At 51.5% G+C, this 17994-nt stretch overlaps 1 protein-coding gene and 1 long non-coding RNA gene across 2 annotated transcripts; one reads left to right on the top strand and one right to left on the bottom strand.

Moving 5' to 3' along the window:
- Positions 1 to 878: 878 nt before the first annotated feature.
- Positions 879 to 10077, bottom strand: LOC119232802 (uncharacterized). The gene is made up of 3 exons (XR_005122200.2): positions 9952 to 10077; positions 7400 to 7606; positions 879 to 1116 (listed from the first exon to the last, which is right to left on the bottom strand). It is a non-coding gene; the product is annotated as an uncharacterized LOC119232802 (long non-coding RNA).
- Positions 10078 to 11542: 1465 nt separating this feature from the next.
- Positions 11543 to 17898, top strand: YBX2 (Y-box binding protein 2). Its single transcript, XM_037494040.1, has 9 exons — positions 11543 to 11979; positions 12642 to 12705; positions 14112 to 14145; positions 14997 to 15086; positions 15661 to 15945; positions 16118 to 16221; positions 16724 to 16901; positions 17311 to 17395; positions 17526 to 17898. Exons 1-8 carry the CDS (start codon positions 11703 to 11705, stop codon positions 17359 to 17361), a joined length of 1083 nt encoding a protein of 360 aa, XP_037349937.1. The 5' UTR covers positions 11543 to 11702; the 3' UTR covers positions 17362 to 17395; positions 17526 to 17898.
- The last annotated feature ends 96 nt before the right edge of the window (positions 17899 to 17994 follow it).

Raw genomic sequence — 17994 nt, 5'->3', positions numbered from 1 at the left:
GGAGGAGGGTCCCACATGGCGCGCAGACCTCTCCTGCCGCCCACTGCTCCCCTCAGCAGTGTACTTCCTTCTGCCTGCTCTGCTCCCCGCTCTGGCTCTGGTGAATTCTCTCACCCTCCCACGCTTCTGACTGTACCCAGTGCATGTATAAACAAACAAACAAACAAATAAATAAAAACATGCCTCTATTAAAAAAAAAAAAACTTCAATTTAAAAAAAAAAAGAAAAATAGATTAAAAAAAAAAAAGACAACCATAGAAAGAAAGGGAAAACTATGTTATAGTATTATAGAGTGGTGAGAGAGTGCCTAGAGGGGCCTCATGGTAGCATTGTATCTATAGTATGACTGCTATCCAGGTTAGTCAGTCCCTCAGCCCCAACATTTTATTTTGCCAATCAAGTCACTTTTATAAGGAAACCTTTTTTTTTTTGCTCTGCCAGCATATTAGAAAGAACATTTATGACATAAATAATAGCCTGGTATGCTCCCATGCTTTCTTTCTAGATACCTTTGGAGCAGGTGTTTTCTGGGATGGAACTTCCTAACCCTTCTGAACTTTTGGAGGTGCCACCTTCTGGCCTGCAGTTTTCTGGGCTGGAGACTTCTTGCCTGCAGCCTCCATCTTTTTTTTTGGAGGTGGGGGTGACGGTGAGAGGATTCACCAGAGACAGAGTGGGAAGCAAAACGGGCAGATCTACTGAAAAATACAGTGGATCTACTTCCATCCCCTGGCCGGCCACCGGGGATGGAACTCGTGCCATGCTGCAGTGGCTTCAGATAGCTTCACAGTGCTGCAACTTAACCCCTTGCACCCCCAGGGAGGTCCCCCATCTTTTTGCTGGAACCTTTGTAGCAGTTTTTAGCGATGCACCCTTAGCAGCAGGTGCTTATTTGGGAGAAGCTTCCAGGAGAGCTGCCTTTTGAAGCTTCAAACTTTGACTTGATTTTTCTATTTATTTTCCTTGCCTTTATGACTTCATTATGATCTAATATGTTGATCTAATATGTTGACTTTCCTTTCTCTGGTTTCAATCTTCTTGGCCCATCTTGTGACTTTCCATTTTGTATTGATATCTGCCTTCTGCCAGACTTGTCAGACGTACTTCTGGCAGGCACTGCGTGGGAATTTGAATATGAAGTCAGTAAGCTGCATGCATTTGAAAGTCATAGCCTGTTACCTTACCTGAGTGCAAGGCCCATCAACCAAACCCCTTTGCTAATCAATAACTTCTATATTCATGACCAGCTTCTCCTCATGAAGTCCAAAGGAGATGTAGGCCACTCAGCCACCCTCCACAAAGAGCCTGAACACCATCTTGGTGGTATTCACTGAGAGAGCTACAGGTTTCTTTCTTGAGAATTCAAATGCAATTGATCAGATTCTATCTTGTCTCAATGACATTCAGACTCATTTCCCATCTTCTTGTGGTTGTGTCCATTCACCAAGATTAGAATTTAGATATTCTTGAAAAACCCTCCATTTACCCTTCCATAGTTTTTTTTTTTTTTTTTGAAGATTTATTTATTTATGCATACAAGAGCTGGGGTACAGGGCAAAGGTGTGTGTGGGGGGTGAGAGTATTCACCAGAGACAGAGTGGGGAACAGAACAGGCAGATTGAAATACACTGCTGAGGGGAGCAGCAGGTGAGACAGGAGAGGTTTGCTACACTATGTGGGTTGCTCCCTGGCCGGCCGGGGCATTGAACTCCTCCTGCTGCAGTGGCTGTGGCTAGCTTCATAAGTTGTGCCACCAGGAGGCCCACACCCTTCCATAGGTTTTTCAGTGGCTTTGGATTATGTCCTGATAAATAACATCATTATTTTCTCATATTTGTCTCAGAGAGTAACATTTTAGAGGGCACCCACATTTTGCCGAGAAAGAAGTTTGCCAAATTGTTATAGGGCCTCAAATCCCTAAGAGTGGGTCCTTTGCCCTCTAGGAAAAGAATTCAAAAGAGAGCATTAGTTGTAGTTGAACCAGGCAAGGCTTTACTAGAGCAACTCATGCCTGAGGAAGCCAGATTGGGAAAGGAGAATATAGCCTGGCTCCCTCAGGCATGAGTCTCTCTAATAAAGCCTTGCCTGTTCAACTACAAATACAAATGCCTGTTCAACTACAAAGTTGAACTTTTGAACTTATAGGGCCTCAACCCCAAAAGAGTGGGTTCTTTGCCCTCTGGGGAAAGAATTCAAAATGAGTCTATATCTGTTCTGGTAGACCTTTTAAACATTTTATTTAGAAACAGTTTTGGTTTTTAGAAGAGCTGCAAATAGTACAAAAAGTACTCTATAAAGAACACTGGGGCCTCCCCGGTGGCACAGCGGTTGAGCGCTGGGCTGCGAAACTGCCTGCAGCCTCTGTAGTGCCGGTTCGATCCCCGGCCACCAGGTGAAAGTCCCACATGGCGCGCAGACCTCTCCTGCCGCCCGCTGCTCCCCTCAGCAGTGTACTTGGGCACTCTGCCTGTTCTGCTCTCCGCTCTGGCTCTGGTGATTTCTCTCACCCTCCCGCACTTTTGACTATACCCAGTGCTTGTATAAATAAATAAATAAATAAATAAATCTTAAAAAAAAAAAAGAACACCGATGAAATGTTTTGACTGGGAAGCATGGAGGCTGCTACATAGGCTTATGAGAACCAATTGTGCCCATCTCTTGCCACATCCACCTACAATAATGTCTTAGATATCTTGAAAAGTGGTCATGGTGTAAATGTTTCCACCATGGAAATCAGTTTCCACCAGCGGCAAATCAGTACCCTCAATTTAGTGTTGGTTGTTAAACATTAAGCAGCATGCTACTCATAAGGACTGATAGGGAAGGTGGTTCTGATATAAACAAAACAGTGTTAGATCAGGATAGTCCAGAAGCAGTGTAAGAGAAGGGCTGAAGGAGAGATTGGAGGTAAGGTGGTCCTTAAAAATCTGTCACGTGATTCAGATTTGGACTAAGAGTTCCTGAGGAAGCAACATTAATAAACAGATCTTGGGCCTCCCCGGTGGCGCAGCAGTTGAGCGCTGGATTGCGAAGCTGTCCGCAGCCTCTACAGCGTTGGTTCGATCCCCGGCTGCTCCCTGGCCACTGGAGGAGGGTCCCACATGGCGCGCAGACCTCTCCTGCCGCCCACTGCTCCCCTCAGCAGTGTGCTTGGGTCCTTCTGCCTGCTCTGCTCCCAGCTCTGGCTCTAGTGAATTCTCTCACCCTCCCGTGCTTCTGACTGTACCCAGTGCATGTATAAACAAAACAAACAAACAAATAAATAAATAAAAACATGCCTCTATAAAAAATTAAAAAAAAATTAAAAAATTAAAAAAAAATAAACAGATCTTGAAAAACGGGTAGAATGTAGGGGGAAAGGTAGAAATAAGAGTAAAGGCCATTCCAGACAGTTGGAACAATGAGAGTAAATGTATGGAGGAAGATGTGCAGAGTGAACAGAGAAAAAGAGCCACGTCAGTGGTTGGGGGTAGTGGGCAGAGATTGTAAATGAAAGGTAAGGCAGGGAAGACAGACCCAGGCCAGATCATGGAGTCTTGAATTTATGCAAAAGAGGGTCTTCTTTCTGTAGGTAACAGAGAGGCAGTCACTGATGTGGCTGTATTGTTTTGTTTTTTTTAAAGATTTATTTATTTATGCATACAAGAACTGGGGTAAAGGCAAGAGGTGAGGCGGGGGAGAGGATTCACCAGAGACAGAGTGGGGAACAGAACAGGCAGATTGACTGAAATACACTGTTGGGGGCAGTAGCAGGCGAGACAGGAGAGGTCTGCTGCGCCATGTGGGTCACCTCCCTGGCCAGGGATTGAACTTGCATTTCAGTGGCTGGGGATTGCTGCATCTTAATCCCTTGAGCCACCCCAGGGAGCCCCTGTGGCTGTATTCTTGGAAATTCATACCAGTTGTGGGTCACAGGATCAAAGTGAAGGTGAAGTGACAGAATTTTGGAGACAATGAAACTATTCTGGACAGCACTGCAATGGTGTGGATATATCCTAAATTTATTCAAACTCAGAAAATGGATGAAGAGTGAACCCTAAGTTAACTTAGGATGAGTTCTAATGTAGGTTCACCATTTGTAACAAAAGTCCCACTCTAGAAGGCGGTGTTGATAATGGGGGAGCCTCTGACAGCAGCCCATGTGAGCAAGAAAGAAGCCTGCTACAAAGTAGTGGTGTGGAGTGAGGAAGAAAAGATTAAAACCAGAGACATCTGGAGCTTTAATTGATGGAACTTAGTGGTTAATTCAATGAGATGAGGTCAAAGGGAAGATCAAGGGTGCCTTCAGTCTGCATGACCAAGTCACTCCTGAAGGTAAATGCAATAATACAGGAACTGGGAAATCTTAAGGTTCTGGGAGTCAAGACTTTTGGGGAGCCTGCTCATAGTTAGATGGGGTATGTACATTAGACTCAAAGCAAAACAGGTTTGGGGAATGTGGGTAGGATTGGAGTTAAGGATAACACAGCTGTGTTATGTTTATTGCACTTACATCAGAAGCGCGGGAGGGTGAGAGAATTCACCAGAGCAGAGCGGGGAGCAGAGGGCACCAAAGGCTGCGCGCCAGGTCTGCGCGCCATGTGGGATCGAACCGGCCCCGCAGAGGCTACGGGCAGATCGCAACCCAGCTAAGACCGGCGGCTGGTTTTATGTTATTAAAACGATTCTGTCAAATTTTCTTTACTATAAAAATATAAGTCCATTATAGAAAATTTTGGAGTATATAGAAAATTATAAGAAAAACAATAACCTGGGGTCTCCCTGGTGGTGCAAGGGGTTAAGATTCAGCACTATGAAGCTACCCGCAGCCACTGCAGTGTGAGTTTGATCCCTGGCCAGGAAGGTGACCCATGTGGCACAGCAGACTTTTCCTGTCTCGCCCGCTGCTCGCCTCAGCAGTGTATTTCAGTTGATCTGCCTGTTTTGTTCCCCACTCTGTCTCTAGTGAATCCTCTCACCCCCTGCACCTCTGGCCTGTACCCCAGTGCTCGTATGCATAAATAAAATAAATCTTAAAAAAAAAAAAAGAATACCTCAAGGAATAAGAAAGATCCAGGGCTTCCCGGTGCATAGGGGTTAAGTCTCAGAGCTATCACCACCATGGCCTGAGTTCTATCCCCTCCCAGGGAGCTAACCCACATGGTGCAGTAGACCCCTCCTATCTAGCCCGCTGATCCCCTCAGCAGTGTATTTCAGTCAGTCTGCCTGTTCTGTTCCCCACTCTGTCTCTGGTGAATCCTCTCACCCTGGGCACCTCTGGCCTACATCCCAGTTCTTCTATGCATAAATAATTAAATAAATCTTTAAAAAAAAAGAAAAAGAAAGAAAGAAAGATCCAGGGCCTCCCCGGTGGCGCAGCAGTTGAGCGCTGGGTTGTGAAGCTGCCCGCAGCCTCTGCAGCGCCAGTTCAATTCCCAGCTGCTCCCCGGCCACCGGAGAAGGGTCCCACATGGCGCTCAGACCTCTCCTGCCGCCCCGCTACTCCCCTCAGCAGTGTACTTCAGTCTGCCTGTTCTGCTCCCCACTCTGGCTCTGGTGAATTCTCTCACCCTCCCGCGCTTCTGACTACCCAGTGCTTGTATAAATAAATAAATAAATCTTTAAAAAGAAAGAAAGATCCAAAGGACAGGTGGGGCCTCAACCCCAATTCTGCATCCTGGGTTCTGGGCCCATGCATGTGTCACACTCATTTGGTCACTCCTGTTACCATTCCTGCCTGCCCTTCCTCCATCTGGCCAACTTGGAACTGGCTTTACCTCCCAATGACACCATTCCTGACACTCCCAGGCTGACTTGGATAGGTGGCACCTGCTCTGCCTCACTGCCTCTGTGCTCACCCCGCCCCAGCACTCGTCCTGCAGCACTCGTCCTGCAGCACTCGTCCACACAACTGTGGGCTCTGTGAGAATAGGATCTTTGCATTCCCAGCATCTACCACAGAGCCAAAATATGAATTAAAAATTGGATATGAACGTGTTTTTAAAAAAAAAAAAAAAAAAAGATTTACTGATCTATGCATACAAGAACTGGGGTGTAAGCTGAGGGGAACAGTAGGCTAGGCAGGAGGGGTCTGCTGCACTATGTGGGTTGCTCCCTGGCCAGGCAGGAGATCAAACTCATGCTGCAGTGGCTGGCGAAAGCTTTATAGCGTTCTCTTTAACCCCCGTGCCACCAGGGAGGTCCCAAGTTCTGAGTCTTTATAGAATGAATGAAATACAATCCAAGCAAAGAAACTGCCAGATACTCAGAGGGAATCAAGAAGGAGAACTGTAAAACAGTCAATCACTGAGTCCTACAGACACTATTTCCAAAATGTACTTCAAACGGCTCACTTGCATTCCTGCTCATGGCCCCCACACTAGCCTATGCCCCATCACCTCTGCCTTACTCCAATTTATTTTCCACAAAGCAGTCAAGTGATGAGGCAAAAACTTAAATCAAGCAGGGGAGAGCCTCCCTGGTGGCACAAGGGGTTAAGATGCAACCTATGAAGCTGTCTGCAGCCTCTGCAGCACGAGTTTGATCCCCAGCCGGCCAGGGAGCAACCCACAAGGCGCAGCAGACCTCTCCTAACTCGCCCGCTGCTCCCCTCAGCAGTGTACTTCAGTCATCTGCCTGTTCTGTTCTCCATGCTGTCTCTGGTGAATCCTCTCACCTCCTGCACCTATAGCCTATACCCCAGTTATTGTATGCATAAATAAATAAATCTTAAAAAAACAAACAAACAGGAATTTGTTCTTATAACTCTCTAGCATAGAAGATAAATTGACATGTTGGCAGGGTTTCCCTCTCTTAGAAGATCCTTCCTTGCCTCTTCCAGCTTCTGAAAGCAGCAGGTGCTCCTTGGCTTACAGCTGTAGCACTTCAGTCTTTGCCTTAGTCATCACATGGCATCTCCCTGTTTGTCTGTCTTTATATGGCAGTTTCCACTTGTAAGGCCACCAGTCATACTGGAGCAGGGCCCATCCTAATGACCTCATCTTCACTGAGATTAATGATTACATCTGTAATGACCGTATTTCCAAATAAGGTCACATTTACAGATACCAGGGATTAGGAGTTCAACATATATTTTGGGGGACACATGACCAGTCATATCTGAAGGTGGGAGTGGATGAGTTCTCTAAAGGAGAGGCTATAGAGTCAAAAGAACAGAGAAATTGGGATTCTGACTTTTAGAAAGGGCAAAGTAAAAGACTAAGGAGCCCATGAAGAAGTCTGAGAAGAAAACAGTCTGCAGTTACATCTGCTACATAGACAGAAGTGGAGAAATGGGGCAAAAAAGAGTCCAGATGGCAGATATCAATATCTTTCCTAAGTGTCCCATCAAGGGAGGAAGTAGAACATAGGTAACGCAGTCAGTATATCAAGAGCTGTAATTTGGAAGAAAAAGTCTTACCTATGGAATGATCTGGAGGGTATGTGGGGCCAAGAGATCGTTGAGGAAGATGGAAAAATGTAGTCCCAACAAAGGAGAAGGCAGCTAGTGGCTTTGAAGATGGGTTCTGGAGTTAGGCTGATCTGCATTGGATCCCAGCTTGGCTTGTCCCACAGCCATATGACTTTAGGCTGGTTGTTTAGCTTCACTATACCTCAATTTACTTATCTGAAAAATGAGGATAATTATCATAATATATACTTTATAATGTTGTTATAGGGACTAAATGAAGGTATCTAAAGTGCTTAGCACAGTGTGTGGCATACGGCAAGTACTCAATAAATATTAACTCTTACTGTTAGCTAAAAAAGAGGTATCAAGAAGGAGGTAGAGAGTAACATCAGATATGGTGGATGGGGCCAGGAGGTAGAAGATGGAGAAAGGATCAAGGATTTGGCAGAGTGCTAGCAGAGCTTGCGAAGAGATTAGGACAGTGGTAACAGCAACTAAAGAGTGAATAGGAGATGGAGGCTGCAGATACAGAACACTCTCTCTGTAGTACTTGAGAAATAAGAGCAGGAATCAGAAAAGAGGAAGTAAACTCTGATTTGGGTTGCAATTTGAAAGTTGGAAGGGAAAGTTGCTGGAGGTATTTGGTACTAAAGGACAGAGGTGACACCCATCTTTTCAATCCTTCCAATATTATCTTAACCTGATACAAGTCTTCTCCTTTGCAGTGCTAAGCCTGGGCATGCTGGGGAAACTGTTCTACAAATGAGGAATAAGCACTAAGGGGTGACTGTAAGGAAGAGGTGATGACAAAACTCAGCAATGATGGGGATGGCAGGGAGGAAAAAGAGGAGCTTAGATGTGGGCTTAACAAGTTTCAGAAGTCTGAGGAGCAATTGGCTACAGAATGCCTGGCTCAGAGGTCTAATGGGAGGTGAGAAAAACTCGCTGGTGGAGACACAGATATAAGACTCATCAAAAACTAGGCGTGCATAAAGCAACCAGTAGAAGGCAAGTGGCAAAAGATAGTATAAGAAAGACCAGGGATGGTGGAGAATAAGCCAGAAAGAAAAGGTTGTATTTTTTTTTAAAAAAAAGATTTATTTATTTATGCATACAAGAGCTGGGGTGTAGACCTGAGGTGCAGGACAGGGAGGTTGTGAGAGGATTCACCAGAGACAGAGTGGGGAGCAGAACAGGTAGATCTACTGAAATACACTGCTGAGGGGTGCAGTGGGCGAGACAGGAGAGGTCTGCTGCACCATGTGAGTCAGCTCCTTGGCCTGCCAGGGATCAAACTCATGCTGCAGTGGTGGGCAATAGCTTGACAGTGCTGTGTCTTTAACCCCTGCGCCACCAGGGAGACCTCCAGAAAGGAAAGGTTTGAGAGAAAGGGGAAGATTGACTTGTGGAAACTATGGCAGGAACATTTCACTGAATGGTGAATGAGAAGACTTCCTTGAATGAGAAGAAAGAGAACCCAAACAATCCATGAAATATCTCAGTTAAGAAGGGACTATAGACTGACTTGCTGAAGTGGACTCAGTGTTGGCTTGGTAGGTGTGAAAAAAGATGAGGAAGCAGAGACACAGGAAAGACTACTTTCAGGAAGTTTGGTGTTGAATTGATGGAGATGTATAGATGCAAGGAGACAGGGGGGTTATTTTTATTTATTAAAGACTTAAAGGCTAGGGCCTCCCTGGTGGCGCAGGTGATAGAGCGCAGTGCTGTGAAGCTGTCCGCAGCCTCTGCAGTGCAGGTTCGATCCCGGCCGGCTGGGGAAATACCCACAAGTCACGGCAGACCTCTCCTGTTTCCCCCGCTGCTCCCCTCAGCAGTGTATTTCAGTCAGTCTGCCTGCTTTGTTCCCAGCTTTCTCTCTGGTGAATCCTCTCACCCTCCTGCACATCTGGTCTGTACCTGGGTTCTTGTATGCATGAATAAATAAATCTTTGGGGGAAAAAAAAGACTAACAGGCTACACATGAGACAAGAGACATGTTCAGGTGAGCAGAAGCAGACGGCAAAAGAGTGACAGAAAAAGGAGGAAGCTCATTTTATAGAATGACTGGAGCCATTATTATCTACAGCACTTAAAATATTTAAATAAGAAAAAAGTAATTAACCAGAAAATGTCAAACACAAACCCTACAACTGAACAGAGGACTTAATTACATTTCTCTGTGTAGCATCCACTGATTCTTATCCAAGGAACTACTAGATTATGTAACTGCTGCATGCCCTGGTGTTGTTTCATGCCTGTGTGTGTGCGAGTGTGTGTGTTAACAATATTAACAATATTAACACATTGTTAATACAGACAGGGCCCACCCTTCCCTCCCTAGGAGCTTCCTCTCGTCTCACCCTCTACCTTAGAGTTAACCAGTTCACATCCAAGCTCCCTCTGCACCTTCCATATGATCCTTCTGGTGCCAGGGCGACCCTGTGAAGTATCCCAGTCTTGGTCTCAAGCTTCTTGAATCCCTTGTGCTCAGGACTGCCGGTGAGTCGGTCCTTAACAGTCTAAGGGGAAGGCGGTCATTTCCATCCCTTTCATGGCCTCACCTTGTTGTGATTTAGCTGTTTCCTCGTCTTTCTCCTCCTTTTCTGTCCAGTGTCTGGTGCTCTGGGAACAGCGTGCTCAACTGGAAAGGGCTGGTGGGGTGGGCTGGGAGGGAGCGGAGGGAGGGACCGCGGGGACGCCGGTGGGGGCAGCCTCCAGAGCGGCCGGCAGAGGGCGCGCTGGGACCATGATTGGCGGCGCCTGAGCCGCCCGCTGCACAGCAGACGGGCTGCTCTGGAGGGCCGAGCGGCGCGTGTAGGCACGCGTGCTGCCCCGGGCGTGCCGTCCGGGCTTTTAAAAAGAAGCGATGTTCAGCGCCGCGCGCGTCCTCACCGGGTCAGAGAGGCGGCCCTCCTGAGGAGCAAGTTCTGTAGCCGCCTTTTTCTGGGAGGGAGATTGCGTTTCTCGGGCTGGACCCCCGCGCTCCGGAGAACCGAGGACTAGCCTCCCACAGGGCCTCCGTCTTCTGTGAAACAGGGACCGTTCACTTATTCAGGAAACTCTGAGCGTCTACGTTGTGCCAGGCACTGTTGCAGGCTGCAGGCATCAACCACACATTTCTTCTTGCCGTGGAGTTTACAGTCCAGGCTTGGGGTGGGTGATAGACTAAAGAAGCCAATGAACAGGGTGCTTATTTTCAAAAATGCCATGAGAAAAATAAAGGATGGTGCGATCAAAAGAAGTGATGAGTAAACTGGTACTGCAGGTCACCCTGAGAGTCACGGATGACATGTTCCTGGCAGACACAAATGGCCCGCGCAAGGGCCTGGAGTCCGAGGGCCCGGCCAGGTGGAGGCAGCAGGCGGAGGGATGGCGGGGGCGGCAGGGCACCCGGCCCGAGCACCCCCTCCCTGGTCGAGACCGCGGCGCCGGCCCGCACAGCCCGGGGGACTCCCGGGTGGTGGACCCGAGCCGCGGCGTCCGAGGGAGGCTGGCACGGCCCGGGGCGCCCGAGGCAACGCCTAGGGCGAAAGAGGCGTTCAGGACGAAGACAAGCATCAAAACTCGGTCAACTTTTTGCTCTCTATATTGCTTTACCTCACACACAAAAAGCGAGAGGTACCCACGTGCGGAAGCAATAGTGTGCTGGGAAAACGGCTCTGCGGCGCCTTCCAGCCTGCCCCGCCGGCGGGGGCGCGGCCTCGGCGGGAGGGGGTCCCGGCAGGCCGGGCGGGGGGGGGGGAGGAAAGGGCGGTCTCGAGGATGGAGCAGGGCGGTGCGGGTCACAGCTGGAACCCAGACAGCTCCGGCCCCCAACTCCGGTCGTCAGGGGCAACCCCGGAGGTGCGCCCCCCGGCCCCGCCCTCAGCGCGCAGGCCAGGTGGCGGTTGGGGCGCGACCAGCCCGTTTGATTTCCCGCGGCCGGTGGAAAGGAGCGAGGGGGGAGGGCAGGGGCCGTCGGCCAATAGGCTGAGCGGGGGCTGTCACGTGACCGCGCCGGGGCGGGGCCCAGGTGTACTTAGGCGCAGTGGGCCGGGCCCTCGGCCTCCGCGCGAAGTCCGGGAGGCGGGGCCGGCGTGCCGGCGGGGCCTGCTCCGCTAGGATTGGCCTGGGGCCGGGAGGCGGAGCCTGCGCGCGCCGCGGCTGCCGGCCGCGATTGGCCTCGGCTCTGGGCGGGCTGCAGGCGTGAGGGCGAGGCTCGGGGCTCGAGGACCGAGCCGGGCGGCGGGTTCGCGAGCCGGGGGGACGGGCCGGGGCGGTGGCGGCGGAGGTGGAGGAGGTGGCGGCGGGCGCCGGTACTGGACCCGGCGGGATGAGCGAGGCGGAGGCGGCAGCGGTGGCGACAGCGGCCCCCGCGGCGACGGCGCCCGCGACGGCGGCAGGGGTGGTGGCGGTGGTGGTGCCGGTCCCCGCCGGGGAGCCACAAAAAGCAGGCAGCGGGGCGGGCGTCGGCGGGGTCGGAGCCACCTCGGGCCCCGCTGCCGGGACGCCCCCGGTTCCCGGCCCCCGCACCCCGGGCAACCCGGCGACGGCGGCCTCGGGGACCCCCGCGCCCCCGGTCCGGAGTCAGGCGGACAAGCCGGTGCTGGGTGAGGGCGGCTCGTGCCAGGGCGGCGCTGGGGCGGGGGCTGGGGGAGGGGCGTCGTGGAGCCCGGCGGGGGCTGGGACGCTGAAGGTGGGCCTGGCCCGGGGGCTCACGGGACTAGCCGGGCTGGGGGCTGCCGGCCGGGGAGGGTGCCCCGCGGGATCCTGCTGTACCTCCCTGGGCGGGGGGAGGGGCCGGCCCCGCCAGGGCCCGAGGGTGAGTGGGCTTGGCCACCCCGCGGGCTGGACACGAGACCCTGCAGACTCTGGTTAGTACTAGGCCAATCGGCGTCCGGGAGGCAGGTGTACTGGGGACCCTTCCAGTGGGAGAGCTAGAGAAGCCCTCGGTTATGACCCGAGGGGAGGGTAGGCTTCGGAAGCCAGGTGAGTACCCGGTTCTAGGTAAAGAGCCAGGATTTGGGGGATGTGAGGAACACGCGGTAAGAGTGGGAAGGGTTTTGAAAACCTGAGCCTCACTGCCTGTGTTCCTGCGGTGGAAGTGGGTTAAGAGTACCTTGAAGCTACAGGGTGAAACCTGGTTGACCTGAAGTTAAGCTTAATAGGTAATAGGGGTGTAGGTTAGATTTTAGAGTGTCTCAAAACTGAGGCCAGCTCCATCTCTCCCCCTCTCCCATCTTACTGCCCCCACTGCATCTCTGCCTGGCAGCAATTCAAGTCCTGGGCACTGTCAAATGGTTCAACGTCCGGAATGGTTACGGATTCATCAACAGGTATCCGAGGAGCCCAGGGATCGGGTGGAATGGGTGTCTTCCAAACTGGCATGTGGGACTGGACACCCTCCCCACCTCCTCTCTACCCCTGCCGAGGCACATGGTTGCAATGTCCAGCTGATGCTGATTGAAAGTCTTTAATGGCAGCACAAATGTGGGCAAGATGAAACCTCCACATCTTCAAGGGCAGCAGTGGGTTAATGATCTAGGAACTTGGCAAACCTGCCTCTGACTCTCCCCTCAGGGCTTGTCTGTCTCACTTTCTGGTTTAGTTTGCCACACCTTTGGGGCAGAATGTACCTGTGCTCTCTGCCTCAGGGCTCGGGGCTGGATTCTTCACTCATTTCCTATTTCAGGCAGTACACATTGCACTCTCATAACTCATCCCCCTTAGTGAGCTGTTGGCTCATTTGAGTCCCCCACCTGATGGGCCCAACTGCTGATGGGGGTTGGGGGAAAAAGGAGCCAGCACAATGGAGACAGCTCCACCCCTCCCAGCATTGGGAGGGGCTGTACTGGTAGATTCTGAGCAGAGCCAGGTCTCCCCTAGTGGGCCCTTCCCCAGCCTGGGAACCCTGCCTGGCCCTGCCCTCTTGGGAGGCCCTAGTTCCCTCTTAGCAGGCTGACCTTTGTGCAGATCCAAGTGCTTTAAAGCTAGAACACTTGTTTTAGGGTAGGTCTCTAAATCTGGAAACTGAGGACTCCTGGGAGGTTCCAAAGGAAAGCCTACCAGCCCCTAGCCTCTCATATACACACACACACACACACACGCACACACTCTTACACTATGGGATGCTAGGACACTATGGGTAATAGATAAGGTAGTGATAAAGAATGATTTCTCACCCTTGGCCCCTCGGTTTTTTGGGAGACAGGCCTGAATCTGGTGTTCACCTCTAGAATAAAGTTTTATGGCTCTTTGGAGCAAGTTCTTGACTTGTCCCCCTTGAAGATTTACTGTGCACCTCTATCCCACCCCCACTTTCTCCTTGACTGTAAAGGAAAGAAACTGAGTGGAATTTTCCAACCATGATGGGGGTTGGAGAAGAGGTGTTGGCCAGAGATAGTTGCACCCAGCACCACCAGGTTCTAAGGTGCCCGTGGCATAGAGGGTGGAGTGCTCAGCACATAAAGAGCTTGCCTAGCACCTTCAAGGTGCCTTTGCCTTCCTCCTCTGCCCTTCCTCACAAAGCCCAGGTTTTTCATTGAGATTTTAGGTATACTTCTCTTCATGCCACCTTCTGGAGATCACATGCTGGCTCTTGTCTCACTCTGGGTCCTGTCTACCCCCTGGAAGCAGCCCTGGAAGGCCCAGTGATCTTAGCATTGGGCAGCTAGGGAGTCCTCAGAGGAGGTGAGCACCTGACCAAAGTCACCCCCTAACAACAACCCATCCTGTTCTGCAGGAATGACACCAAGGAGGATGTCTTTGTTCACCAGGTAAGAGCTAGGTTGACTGTCTGAGGGGAGGAACCAGCCCTCTCTTTGAAGGCCTCTGCCATAACCTTAGCACAGATAATGTTTCTGCAGCTTTTATCTCACAACAGCATGCCCACCAGGAAATCGTTCTCTTCCCCAGCTGCCTCGGGTACTGAGTGCAGTATTAACTGCCATTGGCCCCACTTGGGTTATCTCTCTGAGAAAAGTATGTGTTGCCCACTGGGCAAGGCAGGCTCACTACCTACTGGGACCTGTTAACACTGCAGGAATGAGTCATCGGCAAAGTTCAGAGATAAGGATACAGGCTAGAGATACTTAGGTGTGGTGGTTCTCAAAGTGTGGTCCCTGTACCAGCAGCATCACCTGACATCCAAATTCTCAGCCCCGCCCCAAGACCACCTAGGTCAGTCAGACTTGGGGAAGGGCCCAGCAATCCAACAAGCTTGCCAGGTGATTCTGATGCTCAATGCAGTTTGAGAACCACTGCTTTGGTGGAATGCTCTCAGTGGGATTGAGGTAAGAAGCACAGGACATTTTACCCACTCTGCAACTTAAGTCTGTCTCTTTCTGTTTTGCGTTTGAGTTCATGATGCTTGCGTCTCTTTTAAAAATCCCTGAGGGGTAGGGGAGGAGGGCATATGGGGACAGTGGTAACTACACAGTCGGTTCTGAGGCCCCTAGCGTATGGCTTTTCCCCTACTACACTTTTGACTACCTTCTCTTTGCTCCACTCTCGAGCCACAGCCCACAAGTAAAAGATGTTGGAAAAAATGAAATTGGGTGGTGGACCCAGTGGGGGTGAGAGACTCCCATTTAGCCATCCTGACCCTTCTGGCCTTTCCCCTAACCAGACAGCTATTAAAAGAAACAACCCCAGGAAGTTTCTGCGCAGCGTTGGAGATGGGGAGACTGTGGAGTTTGATGTCGTGGAAGGAGAGAAGGTTTGGGGACTATGGAAGGGATATAGCGTTAACCTGGCTGTGGGAGGGGGCCTGGAGGCCATCCCAGGCTGTCACCCTCCTGAGGCTAACTCTTCCTCTGGCTAGGTAGCCCAGGCTGTGGGGGTGGGACTGAGTTCTCACCTGGACATTGTCTGCTTTAACAACCAGGCTGCTCAAGCACTGTCTTAAAGCTGTCCCTGTCACCAGTCTGTAATATCTGGGTATCTCTAGTTCACCACGCACTTTCATATGTCTGTTTCTCCACATGGGACCTAGTCCCTAGGCACTGAGTCAGCCCTCTGTAGTAAGAGGGACAGTTGCTGCCAGACCTCTTCATTCCCACCCCCACCGCCAGTGGGGGATCAGTAACAGCTATTTAAAAGGACTGGTTACAGAGGTGGCCCCTCTTAGAAGCATCCAAACTGGAGCCATTGTTCCCCACCCTCCCTGTGGGGAGTGGAAGGGAAATTGAGAAGGGATTTTAGCTGGCACACTAATGATCCCAGTCAGTTAGGAAATGTGCCTCAGTTATTGGGGGTGAGTTCTCATTATTTCCTCCCCACCTCCACCCTAGGGTGCAGAAGCTGCTAATGTCACTGGGCCTGGAGGGGTGCCAGTGAAGGGCAGCCGCTATGCCCCCAATAGACGTAGGTTCCGCCGATTCATCCCCCGGCCTCGCCCAGCTGCCCCACCACCTATGGTGGCAGAGGCCCCCTCAGGCGGGACAGAACCAGGCAGTGAAGGGGAGCGAGCTGAAGACTCTGGGCAGCGGCCCAGAAGACGGCGCCCACCACCCTTCTTCTACCGACGGCGCTTTGTGCGAGGCCCACGGCCACCCAACCAGCAGCAACCTATAGAGGTGAGGGGGACTGGGAAGGTGGGAACCAGCTCCCCGAGTCTAGGAAAGAGAGTGGGAGTTAGTGAGTGGGGGGAGACAGAGGCATTCCCTGGGGGGAATTGGGACTGAGGGCTGGGAAGAGGCTTGGGCAGCAGACATCCCTCACTCTACCCAGGCCTTTGTACGTTCCCAGGGCACTGATGGGGTAGAACCCAAAGAGACCACCCCATTGGAGGGGGACCAACAGCAGGGAGATGAGCGGGTCCCCCCACCCAGATTCAGGCCCAGGTACCGAAGGTAAGACTCCCTCTTCATCTTCAGTATTCATATATTCATCCCTAAGGGAAGGAGACTGGAGGGTGGGAAGGGGAAGCATTCAGAGTCATGCTGTGGGTATAGTGTGTTTACTGCTTAAGTGCCCTGGGGGCAGCAGTCACTCCTGGGGTGACTGCATTGGGAGCAGGTAAGAGCTGGCTGTTTCCTTCTCAGCCTGATTTAGGGGTAGGCGTTGGTGCCTCTGCACAATAAGGATGGATCCCTTCCTTCAACCCTTGGTAGGGGAGAGAAGGAAAAAAGCAAAAGGCTGTTGCTTTGGCCCTCCTGAGTCTCTAGGAAAAGGGAGGAAAGCTGGTGTTTTGATGTCATGAATTATGGGAAAGTGGGGAGGGAGTGCTGGGTGGGGTACAGGTCAGCTGGAAAAACTGGCAGATACCTGACAGAGGAAAAGAAACAAGCATTGCAAGGGAGGCAGTCTGCACTGGGCTCCTTGCTCCTTTTAGGGTCCTCCTTCTCTCCCTAGGCCTTTCCGCCCCAGGCCACCCCAGCAGCCTACCACTGAAGGAGGGGATGGTGAGACCAAGCCCAGCCAAGGCCCCACTGACGGTTCCCGGCCTGAGCCCCAGCGCCCACGAAACCGCCCCTATTTCCAGCGGCGAAGGCAGCAGCCCCCTGGACCTAGGCAGCCCACAGCCCCGGAGGTGAGAACCTTGGAATGTCCACCATGGGGAGGGGATGAAAAGGCTAAGGTCAAATTCTTTCTCTCCCTTTTCAACCTTTTCCCTTCCTTCTCACTCTGTTTCTTTTCTCCTCGTTCTCCTGGCTCTGCCCCCACCCTATCCCCTTCATGCAGCCTGACACCAAAGAGCCAGTGCTGCTGGGTCCACCCCTGGCAGATAACCCACCTACCAGGAAACCCCAGCAGAGGCCATCAAACCATATGACCCCCTGCAGCACTCCCCTCATCTCTGCTTGGGGACACAGCAGCTTATGATGTGAATTGGGGGAACTGGTTGGGGAAGGAATGGAGAGATAACAGGTAGGAGAAAGTTGAAGTTGGGGCTTCTAAAGATCAAGAGGGTCTCAATGGAGCATCCCTGTTCTCTCTAGACCTCAGCCCCTATCAACAGTGGGGACCCACCCCCCACCATACTGGAGTGATTCCAACTCAAAGGACACCCAGAGCCACCATCTGGTGAGTGGCTAGCAGGGGGCAGGCCCAGGGCCAGAGCCAAACGGGTAGGGGGCTGGGTTGTGATAACTTGCTAGGGCTGGGTTGTGATAAATTGCTAGTCGTGATTTGCTTGTTTCTTTTCCTCTGTCAGGTATCTGCCAGTTTTTCCAACTGACCTGTACCCTACCCAGCACTCCCTCCCCACTTACCCATAATTCATGACATCAAAACACCAGCTTTCCTCCCTTTTCCTAGAGACTCAGGAGGGCCAAAGCAACAGCCTTTTGCTTTTTTCCTTCTCTCCCCTACCAAGGGTTGAAGGAAGGGATCCACCCTTATTGTTCAGAGGCACCAACTCCTGCCCCTAAATCAGGCTGAGAAAGAAACAGCCAGCTCTTACCTCCTCCTGGTGGTTTTTCTTTCCCACCCCAGTTTATTTTTTGTTTCCCCTCTACCCCTACCTCTGAAGCCATTTTATGAACTGTCATGTGCCACCTGAGCCTCCAGTAAAAACAAAAACAGGCTTTCTTGTTGTCTTGGTTTCTGCCTCTTTTCTGTTCAGAGAACTGCTGGCAACTGGCTGGCACTGGGGAGGAGGAGGGGTCAGTGGCAGGGCCTGT

This window comes from Talpa occidentalis, unplaced genomic scaffold (assembly GCF_014898055.3).
Source record: "Talpa occidentalis isolate TD23 unplaced genomic scaffold, MPIMG_talOcc4v2.1 talOcc4.7, whole genome shotgun sequence".
Lineage (NCBI taxonomy): Eukaryota > Metazoa > Chordata > Mammalia > Eulipotyphla > Talpidae > Talpa > Talpa occidentalis.
This window is presented reverse-complemented; position numbering and strand designations above follow the sequence as displayed.

Excerpts from the sequence above, each read along its gene's own strand:
- YBX2 (XM_037494040.1), top strand. The coding sequence starts at position 11,703 with ATGAGCGAGGCGGAGGCGGCAGCGGTGGCGACAGCGGCCCCCGCGGCG. Across the intron at positions 12,706-14,111 it reads GGTTACGGATTCATCAACAG|GAATGACACCAAGGAGGATG; the intron begins GTATCCGAGGAG and ends CCTGTTCTGCAG. Across the intron at positions 16,902-17,310 it reads GGCAGCCCACAGCCCCGGAG|ACCTCAGCCCCTATCAACAG; the intron begins GTGAGAACCTTG and ends TGTTCTCTCTAG.